Source organism: Marmota marmota, unplaced genomic scaffold (assembly GCF_001458135.2).
Source record: "Marmota marmota marmota unplaced genomic scaffold, marMar, whole genome shotgun sequence".
NCBI classification, from domain to species: domain Eukaryota; kingdom Metazoa; phylum Chordata; class Mammalia; order Rodentia; family Sciuridae; genus Marmota; species Marmota marmota.
The window spans coordinates 4,137,571-4,159,747 of record NW_025999968.1 but is presented as its reverse complement, the minus strand read 5'-3'; the positions used below and the strand labels follow the sequence as shown (position 1 = coordinate 4,159,747).

Sequence of the window (22,177 nt, the reverse complement as noted above, 5' to 3'; positions counted from 1 at the left end):
TTTTTTTTTTTTTTTTTTTTTTTTTTTTTTTTGTAGTAGGGATTGAATCCGGGGCACTTAACCACTCAGCCACATCCTCAGCCCATTTTATTTTTTATTTAGAAATAGGATCTCACTAATTTGCTTAGGCCTTGCTAAGTGGCAGAGGCTGGCTTTGAACTTGCAATCCTCAGCCTCCTGTTCCATTTTTGTGAAGTGATGCTACTTTAGAAGCTGAAATTTTTGAGTCATTAAGCAAATATTAATTGAGCACCTGCTGTGTGTCAGGTACCATTCTAGAAAATGGGGAATCAGCAGAAAAATAGATATCTTTCTTATATACTGAGTTTTATCTGTTAGAAGATGTCCATTGTAATGTGCTTTTTACCTTTCTCTTTTTGTCTCTGTGGAAAATAGGTTTGCAAATATACAAAATAAACTGAAAGAAAACTTTTCTGAATGGAAACTGAATTTTTCTCCAATAGTGTTTTATAATGTGCTAAATATACTGTCTCATATTATTTTGGAAGTATGTGAGCCATACAGGTTAAATAAGAAATATATGAAAATGGACCAAAGACTTATCTTTTAATCACTAGCTATTTCCTGAAAAATTAACATTACAATTACATAGGATATTTGGTTTTCTTATGTAGTCAGTCAATCAATGAACATTGCTTGTCCACTATTATGACTCTGAAGCTGTAGTATGATGCTATACATTTATTTAAAGGCGATAAGGATGGGGTGCTGTGGGGCACATCTGTAATCCCGACTACTTGGGAGGCTAAGATAGGAGAATCACAAGTTTGAGGCCAGCCTCAGCAACTCAAGAGAAACCCTGTTTCACAATAAAAAATAAAAGGGCTGGGAATGTGGCTCAGTGTCCCCTGGGAGTTCCTTCACTACCCCTCTGTCAGCATTTTTCAAGTTTCCTTTTCTGCTTCTCATTCCATTCATAGTTAGACCTTCAAACCAGACTTGGTGTTGAGGGATCCCTATGTATCCCAGATGTGACTATTCATCTTTTAAATAACACCTGCTTTCCTACATTGCCCAGAAACATGCAAAGATATTTCATCTATAGAACTGGAGGAAGTTTATCCATCCTCCATTTTTTTTTTTTCATTTATTAGGGACACTCTACTGTATTTCTGGTCTTTGACTAGGTTCAAACAAAGTATAAAAGCTCTACTGTACTTGGATATTTTCTCTAAAGTATATAGAAAGAGTATCAATGATGCTTAAAAACAGAGTGAAATTATGTGGATTTTAACACACTAAATTATTAACAAAAAGTAGAATGAGCCATAACTAGATGCTGGCCAGATTTCATGTATATCCACCAACACTTTATTCTGCTTCTCAGGGTACGTAAAAATCGGATGAGCATGAAAATGAAAACATGCTTAAGAAAGCATTCTTAGGATATCTTTGCCTCTTTAATTTTGCATCTCAAAAATGTCTTGGGTTCAATTTGACAACAATTTGGTTTACTAAAGATATTCTTAGAAGAATTGGTATTTGTCAATAATTTTAAAGGCATTTAAAAATCAATACTTAAAAAAAACATTGGAAGTGCTATAATAGTATTATTTTTAGTAACAGCAGAAGAGAGAGCGCCAAGTTTTTCTTTGCTTGGAAGGTCGAGGTATTCCTATGATAATTGGAAAAATTTAAATGGATTGAGGTATCCCAGGAAGATGAATGATGTTATTTTTAGTTCTGAAAGTCATGGGGTTTTGCCTACTGCTCTTTGTAACATAATGGATGCAAATGTTTGGACATTTTAGAATAAAACTTAAGTTGTCTATTCCTTCTTTCTGCCCAAAGAGAAAGGAAACATTAACCAGAGCAACAAAACTGCATATTCAAACGGATTTTTCTGGATTTCTCATCTGTGATTATTAAATGTCAATAAAAATTATCATTCTTTTGTCTAATCAATTTAGAAATTTAACTAGGTTCCAAAATGTTAGGATAATGGTACTACTTCATCAGACCAATGTTCACCCAAGATCTTAATGTTTTTCTGAAAAATCAAGTGCTCATGTAGTTGGGTTTCCTATAAATTTCACAAATTACACAGCTTGTAAATACAACATTCATTAAAAAAATTAAACCTTAGCAATAAAGATTCATGAAATGATCATGGCAATTCATAATGATACTCTTTCTACATATGATGTACTACATCTAATGTCTCCTTCAGTTAATTCACAGATAGCGAAAATTCCATGTAAAATCAAAGAATCTTGAAATTCCCTCAGAAAGCATCGGAGCTTAGCACAAAGTTTATCTGTGGCAAGACTGAGTTAAAAAAGAAATCAATATTTACTGAAACTTATGAGCTGAATCTCTAGTCATTCAACACTGATCCCTTTTCTGAACATCTTCCATTTGGAACTCATAATTTTGGACTATTGGTCTTATTTTACAAGTTGAGAGTAAGATCAGACATCTACTATGAATTTCTGGAAAATTATCGATACATTACTATGAAGTTATTTAAGTGTACTTAAGAAAGAATCCTGCATGGGTAGAGACAGCATCCATCTCCTCACATGTGAATGTGTGTTTGTGTGCGTGTGTGTATTGCATGTGCATTCCTGTAGTGCTTAGCATAAAAATTCAGAATTGTCAAATGAATAAATGAATGAGAATGTTGATATGATGCTTTATGGATTTTCTGCTACAGGAAATTCCAAACTATTCTAGGTGCAATAAAGTTGAACTTGGAAGGTAGGTGAACTTAGAGAAGAGAACCCGAGTTCAAATAAAAGTTAGGCCACTGACTCACTCACTCTATGAATTTTGGAAGTCATTTAACTTTTGAGAGCTATGTATTCCCCTTTTAGAAATTGAAAGCATTGTGCTGAATTTTCTGGTGATCTCTGGTTCTCTGGGCTTAAATGTCCCTTTTCTTCTCTTTCTTGAGCGGAAAAGTTTTAAGTATCCCCATACCTTGCACTACCCCAGCAACCAATCTAGGGAAATGCTCTTTTTCTCCTTGACTCCTCCCTTAACAAAATACACTTCTGGACCAGTTACTTTAAGTACGACAAAAAGATCTTTACCAGAAGAATAGCCTGTAATTTAAGCCTTATTAACAGAATCAATTACAAATGCAAAAGAGACACACACATACCCAACCCAGTCTTGTCTGCTTTACATCCACATTTTATACCCATCTCCCCTTTCTACTCTGTTCCCACCACTCCTTTCCCCTTTCCTCTTTTTTTTCAATCTATCTGGAAAATATTTAGAGTGGTGGTTGTCTTTTTCCCAATCAGCCCCTAATATCTAGTTTCTTTAAATCTCTAATGAAGTTGAGATCCTCCAGGAGAAGCTGCATGTCTGTGGAGTACTTGGAACATCTCCTTGAGTGGACCTACCTACCTACCTTTTTGGGTACCTGGATCTTATGGAATTGGCTTCACTTCTCCCTCCTGACTGTAGTTGGTCTTTCCTGATTTTCTCATCTTCTTCTCTTGTTTTCTTTATATTCCTGATTAGCAGTCAAATTATTGGATAAGCATCCAAGTCTAGTCTGAACCTTTCTAGATAGTCATTTTAACAGAGATGCTATAGACACCAACTTAAATCCTGATCATCTGTAAAGTCAAAGTAGCAGATGCTCTGTGAAAGAGGAGAATTGAGAAGAGCTTTTGCTTTCTCTGTGTGGTTTTTAAATTATATGCAGATTCTCAGCTTTCTTATTTTTGTATTTTCCAGCTTTTTAAAGTGCTTCATCCTCTTCATGTTTTTATAGGGAAAACAAGGCTCTAAGAATTCTTGAGTTACTAGAGGGTCTTTTCTGTACACCTGCTGACTCTGAAATAATCTTTTTTTTTTTAACCTTTATGAGGAGCAGCATTTGTATTGGAGAACCACTTGGCATCAGTGCCCAAGTACAGATGTCCTAACGTATAAGATAGTGTCTCATTCAGAAAACTCAAGATAGAATAAAATAAATAACAGCATCTTGGCTCCGTGCTCCATTCACAACTGTTAATTTTACAGGGTTATGATTCCATCTCTGAGCAGAGAGCTCCTGGCAGAGACAGCTGCTCCTATGCCCCAGATTGTGCTGCGTGCATCCCAGTAGGAATCATCAAGAACAGCAGGATGGCGGCAAGGTGGTAGTGTAGCAGAGGGAGAAGCAGTTGCATCATGGGGCTGGGAGGAGGGGGATAGGAGGGGCTTTTCCAAAGTGCTTTCCCCCTACCTTTCCCTTCTTTGTGTGGATACATGTATGCTTAACTGAAGAAGAAGGAAAACCTATCTTGAATTTTACTGAGAAAATCATCAATCCTGTACCTTGTTTTAAACAATAACAGTCCTGTGTGCTTGTCCAAAGAATGTCAAACAGGACTACATCATGATTAGCAGGATCTGGGTCACTGGGGCACAGCTGGTATGGCAGGTGGAAAACATACTGTGTTTTGGCTACTGTGGTTTACCTCCTTAACTGCAGCTAAGGCCAAGTTCAAGGCCAAGGCCAAGTTTGGGACTAAGCACAGGACATTATACATGATAAACACTCTTTTACTAGTGGCCTTTTGGAGGAAAGATACTGATAATTGCTATATATCTCAGTAGCTAGAAGAGTGTTCACAAACCAAGAAAAAGTTAAATGTTTAAAAGTTAAAGGAAGGAATTAATGGGTACTGTCATTAGCTAGCTGGATCACCAAGATAAGCAATGGAGCTATAGAGAAACTTGTGTACTTGTGCAGACTTTTCTTCCCCACTACTATTAGATTGTACCTTATTTACCTTATATTATTATCTTCTGATTTATTTTCCAAGTGGAAAACATCATTTGCAGCACATGTAAGGCTGCAAATATTGCCATCCAAAAATTTTGCATTCTATACATCCACAGTGAGCACCTATAATCCAGGGACTTAGTAGGCTGAGGCAGGAGGATCATAAGTTCAAGGAGAGCCTCCGCAACTTAGTGAGACCTTGTTACAAAATTTGAAAATAGAAGGGTCTGAGTATGAAGCTCAGTGGTAGAGCAACCCAGGATTCAATCTCCAACATTACACACACACTCACACACACACACAGAAACACACACAAGCACACAATATTGCATTCTAGTCTCTTGTCTTTCATACTAGGTTGATTTTATTATGATAATGAAAGCTAATTTTAGGTTTAACATTGCTTTGGGGATAAGAAATTGTGGTTTAGTAAATCTATACTGCTTTTTGAAAAATGGAAAAAGCAGCTCTCACTTTTTAATTTAAAAAATAACAATAGTTTTCTATATTCAAATTTCAAAGGTTTGATATGTTTATTACTGATGTTGGACCACACATAGAAGAAAGTTAGATATAATTTTATGACCAGTATTCTGAATTGTCACATTCTGCACAAAACCTTCAAAGTCCTGGAATTCATTTGTATTTTGTATAAAATCCTGATGGGATTTACTATGTAAACCTTTACTGTACTATTTTTTAAAAAAATATTAATTTCCTTATTAAGTTTGAACTCTTGAGGTGAATATAGACTTTTACTTAATTTTTTAAAAAGTTTTACAATTTTAGTATCTCCGAGAGCAAAAAGAGTTGCTCTCAGAGATACTAAAATCCTAATCTTTCAGAGCTCTTTGGTGAGCCTACGGTGAATGAGATTTGAATCTTGAAGGTACATCTAAAGCCAAAGTGTTAGTTTGGCAGTGGAGTAACATTGAGCTGGAGAAAGGAAGTAAGTATGAAATAATGCCAGTGATTCTGGAAGGTCAAGGGAATCCCCATAAAATACTGTGGGAAAGAGGAGCCTTGACTTGAACGTCAGAGTGTTGTTGATTCCCTAACTCCCACTATGGTGCCTGGCACAGGATAAATGACTCAATACATATTTGTCGAATGTTGTGACTTGAAGGAAAAGCACATTACTCGAACTTCTTTTTTTCTCCCCCCCCCCCCTTCTTTTCTCCATGAAGGTGGAAAAAAATGATGAGGACCAAAAGATTGAACAAGATGGAATCAAACCAGAAGACAAAGCTCATAAGGCCGCGACCAAAATTCAGGCTAGCTTCCGTGGACACATAACAAGGAAAAAGCTCAAAGGAGAGAAGAAGGGCGATGCCCAAGCTGCTGAGGCCGAAGCTAATGAGAAGAAGGAGGAAGCCCCCGCTGCCGACGGGGTGGGGAAGAAGGAGGGAGAAGGCCCGGCTGCCGAAGGGGCCCCAGCCAAGGCTGACGAGGCCGGCAAAGCAGGAGACACCCCTTCCGAGGAGAAGAAAGCGGAGGGCGCCCCCGATGCTGCTCCCGAGCAGGCGGCCCCCCAGGCGCCTGCCCCCTCGGAGGAGAAGGCCGGCTCTGCTGAGACAGAAAGTGCCGCTAAAGCTTCCACTGGCAACTCGCCGTCCTCCAAGGCCGAAGACGTGCCCGCCAAGGAGGAGCCTAAACAAGCCGATGTGCCTGCTGCTGTCACTGCTGCTGCTGCCACCACCCCTGCTGCAGAGGATGCTGCCGTCAAGGCAACAGCCCAGCCTCCGACGGAGACTGCCGAGAGCAGCCAAGCCGAAGAGAAGATAGGTGAGCTATGCAGTGGGCGGATGCTCCAGGGCATCCATTCAGATGGCCAGGCCCCCCTGACTGTCAGGGGAGAGGGGAAACGTCTAGATAGAATTAACTGGGAAGCAAGGGAGTTGTTTAATTTCCCCCCCAAATTTCTTCTCCAAGGCTGAGAGAAAACTCAGAAAGATCTGTATAGCAGCCAGGGCTAGAGAGAGCTTAATTGGATTGATATAAACAGTCAAGCTAGATAATTCTGGTGAAAAGAAAATATTCTGTGTGCTGATAGACTTAGTTTAATAAGTAATTACTGAGGCTACATATATTTTTTATGGATGGGGATTAGCTAATGTGATTAATTGGCTCCAGGAAGAGAGAGAGAGAGGTGTGAATATAGCCAACACTATTGAACCAGATTATCTAGTGTGTGAATTGCCCACAGCAAAAACATAATCTCGGACCACTTTTCCCTATCCTACAATATGTTTCTGGGCATTCCACCCACCATCAATTGGTAAGTAACGTGTATTAGTGTGTGTAGGCTCAGAGAATGTTAATTGTGACATTAATTGAGGTCAAACATAATTACGCAAATAAGTCTGTTGATATTGCCAAAAGCAAAAGCAAAAAAAAAAAAAAAAAAAAAAAAAAAAACAACTCCAAATACGTGTTGCGAAGTCAAACGTAAATTATTATTTTCCTTTTGAAGACACTATTTTCTTTCATATGCATAAATAATTCAATGTTGACTATGATTATTGGATTCTCTTTGGTTTGGAGCTGTAACTCAAGTTTGAGGGTTTCCACTATTACTGCACAAAAAGCCATTGCAGAATTGGAATAGAATAGAACTTTCTTCTCTGGAGACTAGATTTGTCCCTCACCCTAACAAATTCACAGTGATGAAGGATGTCAACAGTCTCCTAGGTCTTTCTCTAGTTGGCCTTTCAACCCCAAAGATCCTTAGAGGTAAAGTTTTTTCTGTACCAACTTAAAAGTTTGGATTTACCGCTTTAGAGCCTCAGAGATTTAATCAACCATGTGACCAAGGATCTAAATATAGACTAGACCACAGTATGCCCTTGGGAGAGGAACTACTTTATGAGAGTGGTCTGGGATATATTTTGGCATTTTGCTATCAGATGGATCAGGAAATTAACCACTGACCATTTGCTTTGATAGCCATTTCTCCAAATTAGATACTACAGGATGGCAGATAATCAATCATTCTAGATATTTTCAGTTCTATTTATTTTATCTTACCCCTAAAATCCTGTAAGAATCTATAATGTATTAGTTATCACTGTTATTGGCATACTCTCATACTCTAGCTCCAGAACTATCTCATGCTTCTTTTTACCAGTGACTTATTTTAAATCTTTATTGTAACTATGTACCTGCCCCAGGGGCCTGACCTTGTGGTTAAGAAGATGGGAATTTTCCCCCAGAAAAGGTAAGGTATGTGATAAAGAATGGGGTGTTCATTTTAATCTACTCAGCAAAATAAGTGGTGTTAATTCCTTTTCTTTAAGGGTTGAGCTTCTTGTCTGGAAAACATTCTGCATAGGGACAATTATGTGTCATGTCATTATATAAACCTTGGAAATTAATTATGCCTTTAAATGCACAACATAGTTGGCATTGCTCAGACCATATTTTCACCAGGATTTCTAAAGTTTTGAGTATATATACAAAGACATGATGTGATTTTAGGAATCTATCCTTGACTGAGACTGATAGCATGAAGGACCTCTTGAATCAATGAAAAGTCTAATATGTAATGTAAGGAAATTTCATTTTGCTATTTTTTCAAGTAATGATTATTGTAAATGGACTATTTTATGGGTAAGTGCTTAATAAATGTCAAAAGTTGAATCAATGAAAATTAATTAGATTTAATTTATAGAAAATAATTTTTGTTCACCATTCATATATTTCTCCTGTACCTTTTAAAAATTTTATTCAGTTATTTGATTTACAATGTGTCTGATCACTGTAAGTAAATAGAGATAATACCGTGTTCTAAATTATACAAATTCCATTTGAAAATTATCTCAACTAATGGGATTGTGTAACACTCATTGCAAGATGATCGGAAGTGTAGCTGAAGTTCAACTTGAAGGCAATCAGCAAGGGCAGTTTATTTATATTGTTTCTTAGCTTTGGGTAGATATTGTCCTCCTGGTTAGATTCTAACATGCTGTCTATAGTTTCTTTCTGGACTGAGTTATCTATTAGCGTTGCCTGCTATATATGACAAGCACAAATTGCTTAGTTGTGGTGAATAGCACAGAATCACAGAAACTAAATCTGACAAGGAGATCTATCACTTCATATCAGTCCCAAATTCCCAGAGGCTCTGTGTCACATTTCCTCCATCTCCCATTCAGCTTCATTCTCACCCAGGTTAAAACAGCAATGCTTGCAATTGGGCTATCCTGTTTGGAAATGGATGGTTACCATGGGTTGATTTAGAATTCTATGGCTACCTAGAGGGGCACACAGAGAGAGGCTAAGAGTGTACAGTGGAGGTGGCAGCAAAATAATTCAAAAGAAAGAATCTAAGAAAATAATTTCTACCAGTAAGAGGATCAAACAGTTTGAATCAAATCTGATCACTGCTTTAATTCATATGGAAATGATTTGTAAATTATAAATATGTCATGTATTTTTCTTCTTTTAGTATTTGTGGTCTAGTTATAACTGATGGATGCCATTTGCACTGAGGACCTTTGAAATTAGTTCATTTTCTTCTTTTTTAATATTTTTGGTTTTAATATAAACAAACATACTTCCCCTTCCTGTTTTCACCACTCTGCCCGCCCAGCTTTATATGTGCCTATCACCAAAAGATTTCAGTGTGTTCATTTTTTTGGTATTGGGGATTGAACTGAGGGGTGCTTAACCACTGAGCCTCATCCCCATCCCTTTTTTATATTTTATTTAGAGACAGAGAGGGTCTCACTGACTTGCTTAGGACCTTGCTAAGTTGCTGAGGCTGTCTTTGAACTTGTGATCCTCCTGCCTCAGCCTCCTAAGCCACTGGTATTAGAGGTGTGTGCCACTAGCTCAGTGTGTTTCTGATGATGATTCCTTTATAGAAAGAGAAGCATTTAGAGTATCTGTAGGACACTGCCCCCTTCATCCATGAGGAGAGAATTTTTGAGCCCCTTTTAGTGATTATGTCCTTTGAGTCTCCTGCTGAGCAGTGTGCTCATTGGCTCTCCATGAAGGAGTTCTCTACTGTGTCTTCTCTAAGACAGCCTATTGACTTTCCCCCGTAGAGGACTCCAAAATGGATGCTGTGGCCATATTCAGGGATATAGTATTCCAAGGTAACCCTTCCATGTGGCTGTCAACAAGTGATGGTGATTGGTTATTTGATAGGTGCTAGTTGGAAGTATAACTCTGAGTTACTCTAGATGTCCTGTGGGTTGATATTAGCTGCATTTTTTATTTTCATGGTCTCATTACATCTTTCAAATAGGGCTCATTAGTAATGATCTGGGGAGGAGGAAATTTTCTGTTTGCCATTCTCTATTGTAATAGAAAAATTAGTATCTTCGTCCTTCCTCCTTTTCTTTTTCTTCCTTCCCTCTCTTCTTCTCCTTTTGTTTATGGTCCTTCTCCCTTCTATTTTTCTTTCCTTTTTCCCCTTCCATTTGTAGTAACTTTCTGCTGTGCTAGGTATTGGTGTCACAAAAATGAATATGATGTGATCCTTTGATCTTAGAGGTTTCTCATTTGGTTGTGGAAATTAAAGAGATAGCTTTTAAAACTATCATTGATAACCTCAATTAAATTATGCAAATAGGTGTGGAATACCTCTGTATGCTAATATACTTCAGGACAAAATATGAATGAGTGCTTCAGTGGCCAAGGTGCAGTTTTGATCTATGCTATTAAATAAGTTTTATGTAATGTGTATCACAGTAGCCAAATTACTAGCATAAAGAAGAGATGCAAAATCTAGAATGATAATTATGTGTAAAAAAAATGAAATACCCAGCCCACATTTTTGGGTTTAGGGAAATTCTTTATGTTTCCCAGAACGACATTTTTCTAAGACCCAAAGGAACCATTCACCTCTTAGCTTTCCAGAAAAACAGCTCCATTTCTACTGAGCTGTGTGTTCGATGTGAGATTTCCCAGGGATATTTACACTTATTTGGCAGGGTGCCTCATAAACGGTTTTGATTTGAAATGTGGTTTCAACCACTTCCCAAATTTATACGCAACTCATAAAGAGAGAACATTTGAGTTGTGAAAGTCCATAAATGCTGTTTATAAAACATGGGCATCCTGTCAGATACTCAGTGGTATGCTGCTTAAATACTGTTGATTATTAAGCTTTTACGGAACACTTCTATATTGCTAATCATTTTTATTGGCTTTTCTTGAGAATAATCCAGTGTCATTTGATAATATTTTCCTTACTATTTTTACATTCTGAAGGCAAAGTCATTGGGTGTTCTTTCCAAAGACACAGTCCATGACAAACCAGAGGTCAAATTGATGGACTTCTAAATCCTTACCTTAACTTTTGCCTTGATTTAAGTTGTTGTTTTATCTCAATTGCTGCATTTTTCTTTCCTTATCTTGGTAATTGCAACAATTTCCAATTATTTCAGGGAGATACTAATAGGGACATTTATAGGGCGTTCTCCATTCTAGAATGTTCTATAAGGTATGTAGGGGAAGAACACTAGACAGGAATAAGGAGATCAGGATTCTGGGTATAATATTTCTGCCATCCAATTGGGACCTTAGGCAATGTATTGCTTCTCTGGGTGTCATCAAATGACAGGATAAGATAGTTAATTTTACAAGTATTTTAAGGATTAAAATGTAAAAGTCCAACTAGAGGTAGCATTTAATGAGCTCTTTATTAGGTGCTAGGAATTATCCCATTTCATTGTCATAACCACTCTGTGGTATAAATAATGTAATTTCCCCTTCTCCACTTAAAGATGAGGAAGTTGAGGATTATGGATGATGTGGCACTTAATCATTCTCAATGGCTAAGATGTGTTGAACCAGAAAACAAACAACAGTCTAGTGGCTGAGTCACATGCTGATCTGTGACAAGTGCTGTTCTGGAAGGAACAAAAAGAAAAGAAATGTCTGAAGACCGCAATGTCATCTTTTAATCCCAACTCTTATCTGTGAATTATTAGCGATCATATTTACAGATAGGTATCCAATAACTACCATCATCCTGGATCATAATTCACTCACAGTTCCATCATCTCAGAATTAAAAGGAATATTAAACTAGTTCTGATTCTTAGGTTATCATTTCAGAAGTACTTCCAGTGCTGTTTTATTAGACCTAAAAGAGCTATAAAGACCAGATGAAATTGATTGTTCTTAACAGAAATATTACTGATTTTGCCAACTGTGCCTGGAGGAACTGAAAATTAGAAATTGAAAACTTAATATCTCAAATGAATGAAAGTAATTTTATTTATTCTACACAATTTCTACCCTAAATTCAGCTTATTAGAATTAGTATCTTTTTTATTTTCTTAGTCAGATCTACCTACCCCTCTTTGGCACATTTCCAAAGGATCTGGAAAAGCTTATGATATGCGTAACTAAAATATTAAAGAATAGTAGAAAAGATAATTTGGAGAACAGTCTTTATTTCTTTAGTTAAGAAAGGAAGCAAGCACAGAGAGAATAAAGAAATTGGTTTTAGAGTCATGAAATGCATTTTCCTGTCTTTTTTTCTTTTTTTTTTTCTTTTGGGGGCACTCAACCATTGAGCCACATCCTCAGGCCTTTTTGTATTTTATTTAGAGACAGGATCTCACTGAGTTACTTAGCCCCTCACTTTTGCTGAGGCTGACTTTGAACTTGTGAGCCTCTTGCCTCAGCCTCCCGAGCTGCTGGGATTACAGGCATGTGCCACTGTGCCCAGCAAAACTCACATTGTTGAGGGTTTCTGTTTATTCTTTCATTATTCATTAAATTATTTCTATCACCCCATAAAAGAAGCTAATAAACAGAAGGGCATGTAAGTAGCCTCCCCAATTTTAAAGTTGTGAAATTATATTTGGCACTGAGAATCAAACAATATTTCTTAACACATAGAATGTTTTTCAGACATAATTGGTACTCATAAGTATTTTAGTTTTTTCTCTACATGTACATGCAACTTCTCTCTCTCTCTCTCTCTCTCTCTCTCTCTCTCTCACACACACACACACACACACACAAAATTCTAGACATATTTTTAAAAAACAGAGAAAAGGAAGAAAAAAGAGCCCAAGAGTTGCACAATAAGCCTGTGGCTAACCATGGAGCAAGAGCAGAGCCCTGAACCTAATGGACTAGAGAGTGTTGAGTGGTCATTGCTCTTGTTTTGTTCTCAGTCACAATTTCATTAAATGAAGAATGAACACTTCCTGGAGCCAGAGAGAGTGGAAGAGAAGAAGGAAACCAATCGTGTTGCTTAAAGCTACTAGAACTATGTCCTTGAAGATTTCCTCAAATTATCTGGTTTAAAGCATAAAGAAGTGGGGGGTTTGAAAGGCTGTGTACCTTTTGCCATCATTCTTAGTCATGTTTTAATTTTATGTTGAAAGAAAATGGGTAGCTGGGCTGAGCATGGGGCAAATGCCTATAAACCCAGTGGCTTGGGAGTCTGAGGCAGGAGGATCACAAGTTCAAAAAACAGGCTCAGCAACTTAGCATAGCCCTAAGCAACTTAGTGAGACCCTATCTCTAAATAAAATATTTTAAAAGGGTGTCCCTGGGCTCAAAAGACAAGGAAAAAAAATAAGAAGAAAGAAAGAAAGAAAATGACTAGGTAGGTGTGGTGGCACACACCTGTAATCCCAGCAGCAACTCGGGAGGCTGGGATAGGAGGATCTCAAGTTTGAGGCTCAGCCTTAGCAATTTACAGAGTTCCTAAACAATCAGTGAGATCCTGTTTTAAAGGGAAAATGGAAAAAAGGACTGGGAATGTAGCTCAGTGGTAAAATTCCTCTGGGTTTAATCTCCAATCCTACCCCCATACAACAAAATAACTAAATCAGGCACTGAACCTCATTTCAATTCATGTGGTCAAGAAACTTTGAACTATGATTTTCTTCATAAAAGCTTTTACCAGTTATCGGTCTTACAACAACAAACCTTGGCTCTCTAAGAAATATCTATTTGGGGGTTTATTTGAAAGAGCTGTCATAGTTGTTTTCATAATGCTGATGGATAGTATGTTTTTAATAGATCCAATATCTTGCAGAATATGTATGGAGCCATAGCTCTGTATTTTTAGCATAACAGAGTAATGTCACCTAAAATCAAGAGATTTGGGTTCTTGATGAGAGTCTGCTGATTCAGGTCAGGCTTTCTCTTTCTTGGCCTTAGTTCAGATACTGTAAAGAAAGTGTGTTTGCCTAGTTCTTCTCTGCCTTCCTAGTCCAAGAGGCAAGCTTGCTATGGAGACCAAGTAGGCATCTTTGCAGAGTGGGGTATTTGGTGTCTCAACCACCTCACTTACTGTAGTTTCTTATTTTCTTATTTATTACACAGTGGGTTTGGGGGAAGGGGTTGATAGTAGAGAAGTTGGGATAGAGTGGAAAATAATCTAAGAAAAGTCAGCTCTAAGAAAGCAAATAGTTACATGGGAGGCCCAACAGACAACAAGGAAATCTGAATGGCGTTCCTTGAGACATTCATTTTACACTAGCAATGAAAATAAAGAATTGAAAGTTATATTTTCTGAGGGGGGATGGTAGAGGATAGGATAGGAAAGGTAGCAGAATACAACAGTTACTAATAGGGCATTATGTAAAAATGTGGATGTGTAACCGATGTGATTCTGCAATCTGTATTTGGGGTAAAATTGGGAGTTCATAACCACCTTGAATCTAATGTATGAAATATGATATGTCAAGAGCTTTATAATGTTTTTCAACAACCAATAAAAAAAAATTAAAATGTCCATCTAAAAAAAAAAAAAAAAAAAAAAAAAAAAATCAGCCTCAACAACTTAGTGAGANTTTTTTTTTTTTTTTTTTTCTTTTTTTTTCTGGATGGTGGAAGTGGGGTTATCGGGGATTGAACTCAGGGGCACTCAATCACTGAGACACATCCCCAGCCCTATTTTGTATCTTTTTATTTAGAGACAGGGTCTCACTGAGTAGCTTAATGCCTCACTATTGCTGAGGCTGGCTTTGAACTTGTGATCTTCCTGTCTCAGCCTCTCAAGCTGCTGGAATTATAGGTGTGATCCACCATGCCCAGCCTCATCATTTCTAATACTTATTTTTAGTTTTCAAGTTGCAAAATCAGGGATGGCAGAAGATAAAATATTTCAGTTTGATCATCTCACATCATGTGGCCAAGAAGGGGAAATGGAGTTCTAAAAGTATTTTTAGGGAGGAAAACATACACAACGAAGGCTATTTACCTTCCTTAGAAATCATGTTCAATACAAGGGTACTTCTCTTGTAGCAAGGCTTCCCAAGGCTTTAGGATATCGGAGAAAATCTAGAAGAACAATGAGCTACACATTTTCTTCACCTTTTGGGCAATAAGAAATGGGAATGGGAATGAGAATGGCTCCAGGAATACCTTTCTGTTTGAGAGTGTTTGGAGGGTGTCTGTGGAGAATAATTGTTCTTTCTCTGCTGGTTCAATCTACAATGGGATAGGGAAGACCAGAAGTTGTGACTAAGACCATCAATGATGAAATTTATGGTGTCAAACAATTAAAATTCTATTTAAGCTAATTAGAGGGAGATGTCTTGGTATAAAGGTTTCATCATCTGAGTCTTGAAGGACAAAATGTAAGTAATGAAAAGGGATATCATTTATCACAAAACTTGAGAAGCCACGTTTTATTTGAATTAATAAAAAAATACAAATAATTTAAAAGTCATAGTTTAGCAGGAAATATTTCAAATTAACACTCTGTGGAAAAGGCTCCATGATCTGTTTTGTTGAATATTGAATCTCTTGCATCTATTTCAATGACTCGGAGATAGGATATAATCAATAAGTATTTGATGAATGAGTTAAGAAGGAATACGTAGTATCATTCAGTAGAGAAAGTCCTAAACTTACCCAAAGACTGGATTCTAACCTTAAAATTTTGTGCAGACAAATTCTTTAGGTTCTCTGAGTGTGAGTTTACCCTTTCATAAAACAACAAAAAATATTTGACAGATAATATCTCAAAATCACTTCTACTTCTAAGAGTTTGACAAAGCCTGAGTTATAATATCTCACTTCGTATGCAGATGCTAAGTAGCAAAAGGAAGCAGACACTTGCTCAAACAAAAAGGTCCAGTGCCACCAACCTTTCTGCTAGTTTGGATGCTGAGAACAGAAGCTCACTGGAAACTCTGAGCCATAAGTCTTCCCTGTGGTTGCCAGAATTCAAACCAATTTGGGCTTCATAGACCAATGTGAGCATTTTGCATCATGTTTAGAGACATATTGAGAACTAGAGGAAAGCAAGGCTGCTCCCTTCTAAAAGCAGATGATTAATTTCATTCCCGCCCCATGAGTGACCTGTGGGTGGCTCTTGTCAGTGTGTGACAGGTACACCCAGGGAAGGAATAATCTGCCAGTTTCCTTGGCTCCTTTCCCTCATCTGACACATTCAAGTAATCTTTACAAGGTGTGTCAGAGTCTACCCAACCTGCTGCTGCCCACTATAGGATGAATTTCCCAATCAACAGTGTTGATTCAGAATGCAGGCTTTCTTTCTCACCCCCATTGTCTATTCCCCTTTTCTGCAGTAATGCAAATATAATTTGTGTACAGCCTGTGAGCCATTCAGATTATTGACCACAACAGAGTGGATGATTGATAAGATTCTTCCACATGCCTATACTGCAACTTGAAATAACTCATGTAATTGGTAAAAAGACAAAAAGAGCTGAGCGCTGTGGCGTAAGCCTATAATCCCAGCGGCTTGGGAGGCTGAGGCAGGAGGATCATGAGTTCAAAGCCAGCCTCAGCAATTTAGTGAGGTCCCAAGCAACTCAGTAAGACCCTGTCTCTTAAAATAAAATAAAACAAAACAAAAAAAGGGCTGTGGAGTGAAACTCTATTCTGACTTAAAGCGTTAAGAGAGCATAGAGTTTAGCAGTGTGGCTGCAGCATTCACTCCATGGGGGTAATTATATTTTTCTAGGATGAAAACCAAGTGGAAAAAAACTTTTAAAGGCCCTGATTTTATTGTCTGCCAATATCTGTGGTGTAAATACTCCCGTTGTGGCTGATTTCAGGCCACTGATATGTTGCCACTGAACAAGAAGTTAGAATGTGATGTTAGCAATTTTTCCTTAGAAGTCAACGATTGGGCTAAGTGTTTAGAATTGGGCTTCCACACATCCTGAGAAGAGATAGCGCAGGTGATAGACAAGCTACATGTGGCTTCTCATCAATTTTTTTTTTCTGGATGGGGTGGTGGGGTTACTGGTGATTGAACTGAGGAGCAACTCAGTGAGACCCTGTCTCTAAATAAAAAATACAAAATAGACAATGATGATACATGAACAAGCTCTGGCATATCTGAAATCAATATATTTTAATGATTTAATTAATTTTACATTTGGTAACTCATAAAATACTAAAATAGCAATCATCAACTCCCAAATAATGTTTTGGTATAGAAGCACATAAATATCCATTTATGAACTGCATAATTATGTACATAGGTGTGTGATACCATGAAAACTAGCTTTAACATTTGCAATCATTTATATTGAGCATCGTTCACTTGTTCAAATGATTAAGGAAAAGGGTAAAATTTAGAATTATACCTGGTATTCAGCAAGAAAAATAATTGCTTCTGGAGCCTGGACACATTGTCCTCAAAAGTGTGAGCTAAGTTGCATCTTTCGAATTGGATTGAAAGTTTCTCCCCCACCTTTTTTTATACCTTTATTTTATTTTTATGTGGTGCTGAGGATTGAACCCAGTGCCTCACGTGCACTAAGCAAGCACTCTACCACTGAGCCACAACCCCTGCCCTGAAAGTTGCTTTATTTTAATTTTTTCAGAGGTGAGTTCAGGATTCAGTTTGAATTGCAACCATTGCTGACTTTTCTAATTTCTAATGCAGACAAAGAATTACCTCTTTTCTTTCCTTATACTGATTTTAATGGTAGGAGAAACATTGTAAAATATTCACAGAGGGTGGGATAAGATTAGTCAGCAATTACTGAGGGCAGAAGTCTTCCAAATTGTTAGTCTGATTGGCCACCATTAGATTGAGTTAATTATCTATCTATCTATCTATCTATCTATCTATCTATCTATCTATCTAATCCATATATCTATATTTCCATCCCTAAAGCAGAGATGCTCTGATGTTATGGTTGAAGAAGACATGGGGGTAGTAGAGTAGGCTAGAGATGTCCAAAGTCCCTTTTCCTTTGCTTCTGCCCCTCCCCTCTAAATGAATCATCTCTGAGCTCTAAGTTACATTTTGAAAACACAAATTTAAGAAATTTCTCTGATACTCTCTGTCTACATATGGCCAGAAAGATGATTAATGTCAGTTAATCTTATTTTATATAAACTGATCGTCACAATAAGTATTACATAGATTATGTGTCTTATTTAGGCCCACAGAAAACTGACCTGTATTATAATCCTATTGTTCAGTCATGGATAGGATTGGTCTCAGTCACCTCCAAATGTTGTATTAAGTAATAAGACAATATCCTATGTTATTTTAGTTCTAATAGTATGAAATCCATGCAAACTTTACTTTCTAAATATTTTACAAATAAAGTAACAGGATAATGTACTTTCTAAAATCTTATTTTAAAGCCATAAACCAGTGAGTTTTGAATTCTGTTCCTGGAGCCCTTGAGTTCCATGGTGTAGGATTTTGGGAACTGGGTTGTTCTACAGAGGCCAGGTTGGCAGGAATCTGGGTCCTCCACCATCTCACAATCCTCTATACCCTGTCTAAACTATTTCTGGATCTTGATAAAACTTTTACATTTTTAACCAGTACTGTTAAAAATTAACTGCTCTAAACTCAAGGCCAAATTCAAAAGATCTTAAATTTTGGAATGGCTCATTTCAGCTAAGCTATTCAGAACTCATCTTTCCATGTAGCCATCTTCTCTGTCCTTAGTTTGAATTGCTTATTTTCCAAACAAATGGTCTTCCCAGATACAGTATAGAAATTGTTCAGATTCTAAGAATTTGTTTACAGTGCAAATCATATGCAAATGGAATTTAGGGGATTCACCCTGGGTTACTAACCAAGACTGAGTAAATTACTATATCCATGACTTCTGGATCTTTAAGAAAAAGAAACAGATTAATGATACAATAATATTTTTAGTTGTATTCCAATTCACAATATAATTACATAAACAAAATATTATTTCTTATAGTATATTATTTAAGGAATTCTACAGTATAATTTTGAAATACAAAAAAAAAAAAAAAAGATTTCTAGAAATTTAAAGCCCAAATCTATCTGAAAAAAAATTTAAAAAAATAATCTGTCATCTGTTTTCCTCCCACTCTTTGGTCCCAGTAGACTCTAGGTGTTTGTGTCTGTCTGAGAAGCTGCCCCAAAGGAAAAGACTCATAGGCAATGGGGCCAGTTCCTGTTTAACTCCAAGTATTGACATCCTAAATGTCACTTCAGTGATTCACATCACTATGTGACACAACCCAAATGGACAAAAATAGTTCCAATAACTTTAGCTCTGTGTTTAAGGGTCTCCATATTCTTAGGATTTCTGGTAGACTTCTCTGAAGACCACTCATCCAAAGCCACAAATCTGTACCCATATGAATAAAACCTACTAAAGTTTACCTCTGAACTGAATAAGATCTAAATTTTCACCATTGCTGATGAGGCACCTTGTGATCTGACTTCTTCTTTCTGATTTTAGGTTCTTCTGCTCTTCCCATCTGCACTCCTCACTAGCATTATTAGCTTCCTTAATGTCTCGGAAGCACTCAGTTCATTCCTATCCCAGGACCTTTGCACTTGCTTCCTCCCTTGCTCTCCTCATGACTGCCTCTTTGCATGTAGGGTTCCATTTGAATGTCACCTGATCTGAGATGACTTTCCTGACCTTTTGGTCAGAACAGAGCCATGCCTGCCCACCTTATGAAGTCTACCACAATAACCAATTTATTTTCTCTGTAGCATTTTTTAAGTCTAGAATGACTGTTTATCTCTATGAAGTGTTTATTGTCTCTCTGTCACAGACTTTCTGTTCCTTAAAGGTAGGAGCTTGACATCTTTTAGCACAGTGCTCTGAATAGAGCTTAGCACATAGAAGATCCTCAATGAACACCCACTGATTGACTGGTCGTATCAATTTCTCCAGTGGAGAGATTTCTCTTCATAAATAGCTTTGAAGGGAAGGAACAACTTCATTTTTCGAATTTGAAACCTGACTTAAAGGAAGGGTTGTCTATTTTTATTTGCTTATGGCCCATTTCTTTTAAATGTTATAAATCAGCAACTTCCTTCTCATGACCTATTTCTAGATATTTCCCAGGCACCCAGACACTCTGAGTATAAAGGAGGGTATTTGACTCAGAAGAAAAATTGGTCAGAATAAATAAGTGTGGGTTCCTAGGAAGAAGCAGGCAGGGTGCGGATGGGGACTGTTAATGAATTAAAGAGGAAAAGAGGAATGGGGTACAACAGGGGAGGAAGAAGAGGGAGGAGAAAAATGGGAGGAACCAGAAATGGAAGTATCAGAGGAAGTAAAAAGAATAACAAAGGAGCAAAAGGAGAAAGAAGGCTAGTAAAGAGAAAGTGGAGGTGAGAGGGAAGAAGTTTGAGGCTTGGGAGAAGCAGGGCCAGAGGGGCAGTGAAGAGCAGGAACAGGCAGGTGGACGAGATGCACGCAGGATCCCCCAGAGCTCTGCTGCAACAAGCTCCCTGGCCACCAGCAGGGCAAATTTACCTTCCTCGGTGGTAACAGCTGATAGTTTTTAAGAGGTCTTCCATCACTAGCACTTGCTCTTCTTGGCTTCTCAAACAGCAGGCCCTGAAGGGCTCCTGGCAAATGGATTTTCTGTCTTTGAGCAGATCTAAGTGGCAGATGGGGCCCAGCTCCCCAAGGAGAGACCCCCGCCCCCCAACCAACACCACACACACACACACACACACACACACACACACATTTGAGCCCTCTGCAGCATCAGTGCCCAGCCAGCCCTGCCTCACAATCCAAGAGCCACTGCCTCTGCTTGCTTCCAGTCAGGAAAAGAGGAGTCGAGCTTCATTATCCCCATATTTATAAGCCTATGTTTTTACTAATGTATTGTGGATTCCAAGGAATATTTGAGAAATACTTTTTCACTTAGAATGCCTCTTGGAGAAGCCGTCTTGGAATTGCACAGTCCTGGGTTCAGTTCCAGGTTTCTCGCTGCAAGTTCGAATGATTTGTTCAAACCCCAGTCTCTTTATCTATAAGATGAAAATAAGGAAGTCTGCCTTGTGCAGTTGTTAGGATTTAATGGTGTAATACGTCTGAAGAATTTGGTACAGAGTAAGCCCTCGACTAACATCATTTAGTCTCACTTTTCCTCTGCTGATCTGAAATAATTACTCCTCATACTGCTATTACCTCTTTCCATACAGGATCATCTGATCAGATCTTCAAAGTGGAGATGGTAAAAGCAAGCGTTGTCTCTCTTCCACCCATAGATAAAATAGTTAGTCAAAAAGCTTCTCTCATCCAGTAAATAAAGAGATCCTGAGTGAAGTATTTCAAAAAGTATAAAGTACTACAAAAGAAAATTTATTATTCAATGAATACTGTAATAATAGAATTATAGCAGCCCTGGGTTTAGTCTCTTCTTTGGCAGCAATGCAAGAGAAAAATCACAGGTGTTAGAATTAAAACTATATGTATGAAGCAAAGGCACTGTCCCTAACCAGCTCTATGTCACTAGCTGAAACATTAGTTTTATCATCCTGAAGTAATAGAATACCCTCATTGCTGAACCTAATGGTTGTTGGTATTAAATAGATTACATGTAAAGTGCCTGCTATGGTGTTTTATTGAGCACATAGTAAGTGCCTAATAGAAAAATCACTATTGTTTCTCTTCCTTTCAACTGAAGCTATTGGAAAACTTTCTTTCCTCCTTGGACTACATCTCTGATTTCATAACAGAAACTAATGTGCAAATATGACTTGATTTATGACCGGCAAGAGAGACACATGATTTGCAGTCTCTTCTGGGAGTCAGAGACGATTCTATTTGGCCTACTTTGTAGCTCAGCAACATTCCCAACTCCTTACATTATCAGTAATGATTGAACCTGGATGTTAGCCAAGGCCACCAGGTAGTGATGTTAAGATTAATTTAGGCTTCATATAATTGGTCCCTCAGAAACTGCAGTCCAAGGATTCGATAAAAAATGTCGGGAACCCTTAGGGGATACAGCTAATATACTCTTTCTAGGTAAATACTGGCATAAACTGTCATTGGCATAAACTGTCATATCTTGGATTTTAATCTTACAGTCTTACAACTGAAAGGAAAGTTATAATTGCCTAAACCTGGAAATTGGAGGGTTTCAGAAAGGTTTCATCTCCTGAAATAATTTGCAACATGTTATACTGTGTGCGTGCCTAGAGAGGATTTTCTTAGGATAATGTCCCTGTCTTTCATCAGACACCCATCTGGGACCATTACTC

At 37.7% G+C, this 22,177-nt stretch overlaps 1 protein-coding gene across 3 annotated transcripts in view; it reads left to right on the top strand.

Moving 5' to 3' along the window:
• Window positions 1-22,177, top strand: part of Gap43 (growth associated protein 43) — a 108,961-nt gene that overhangs the window by 60,103 nt on the left and 26,681 nt on the right. For all 3 annotated transcript variants that reach the window (XM_048803279.1, XM_015478379.2, XM_048803280.1), the window contains exon 2: window positions 5,938-6,535. In XM_048803279.1, coding sequence (XP_048659236.1) covers window positions 5,938-6,535 — 598 coding nt within the window. The remainder of the gene's footprint in view (window positions 1-5,937; window positions 6,536-22,177) is intronic.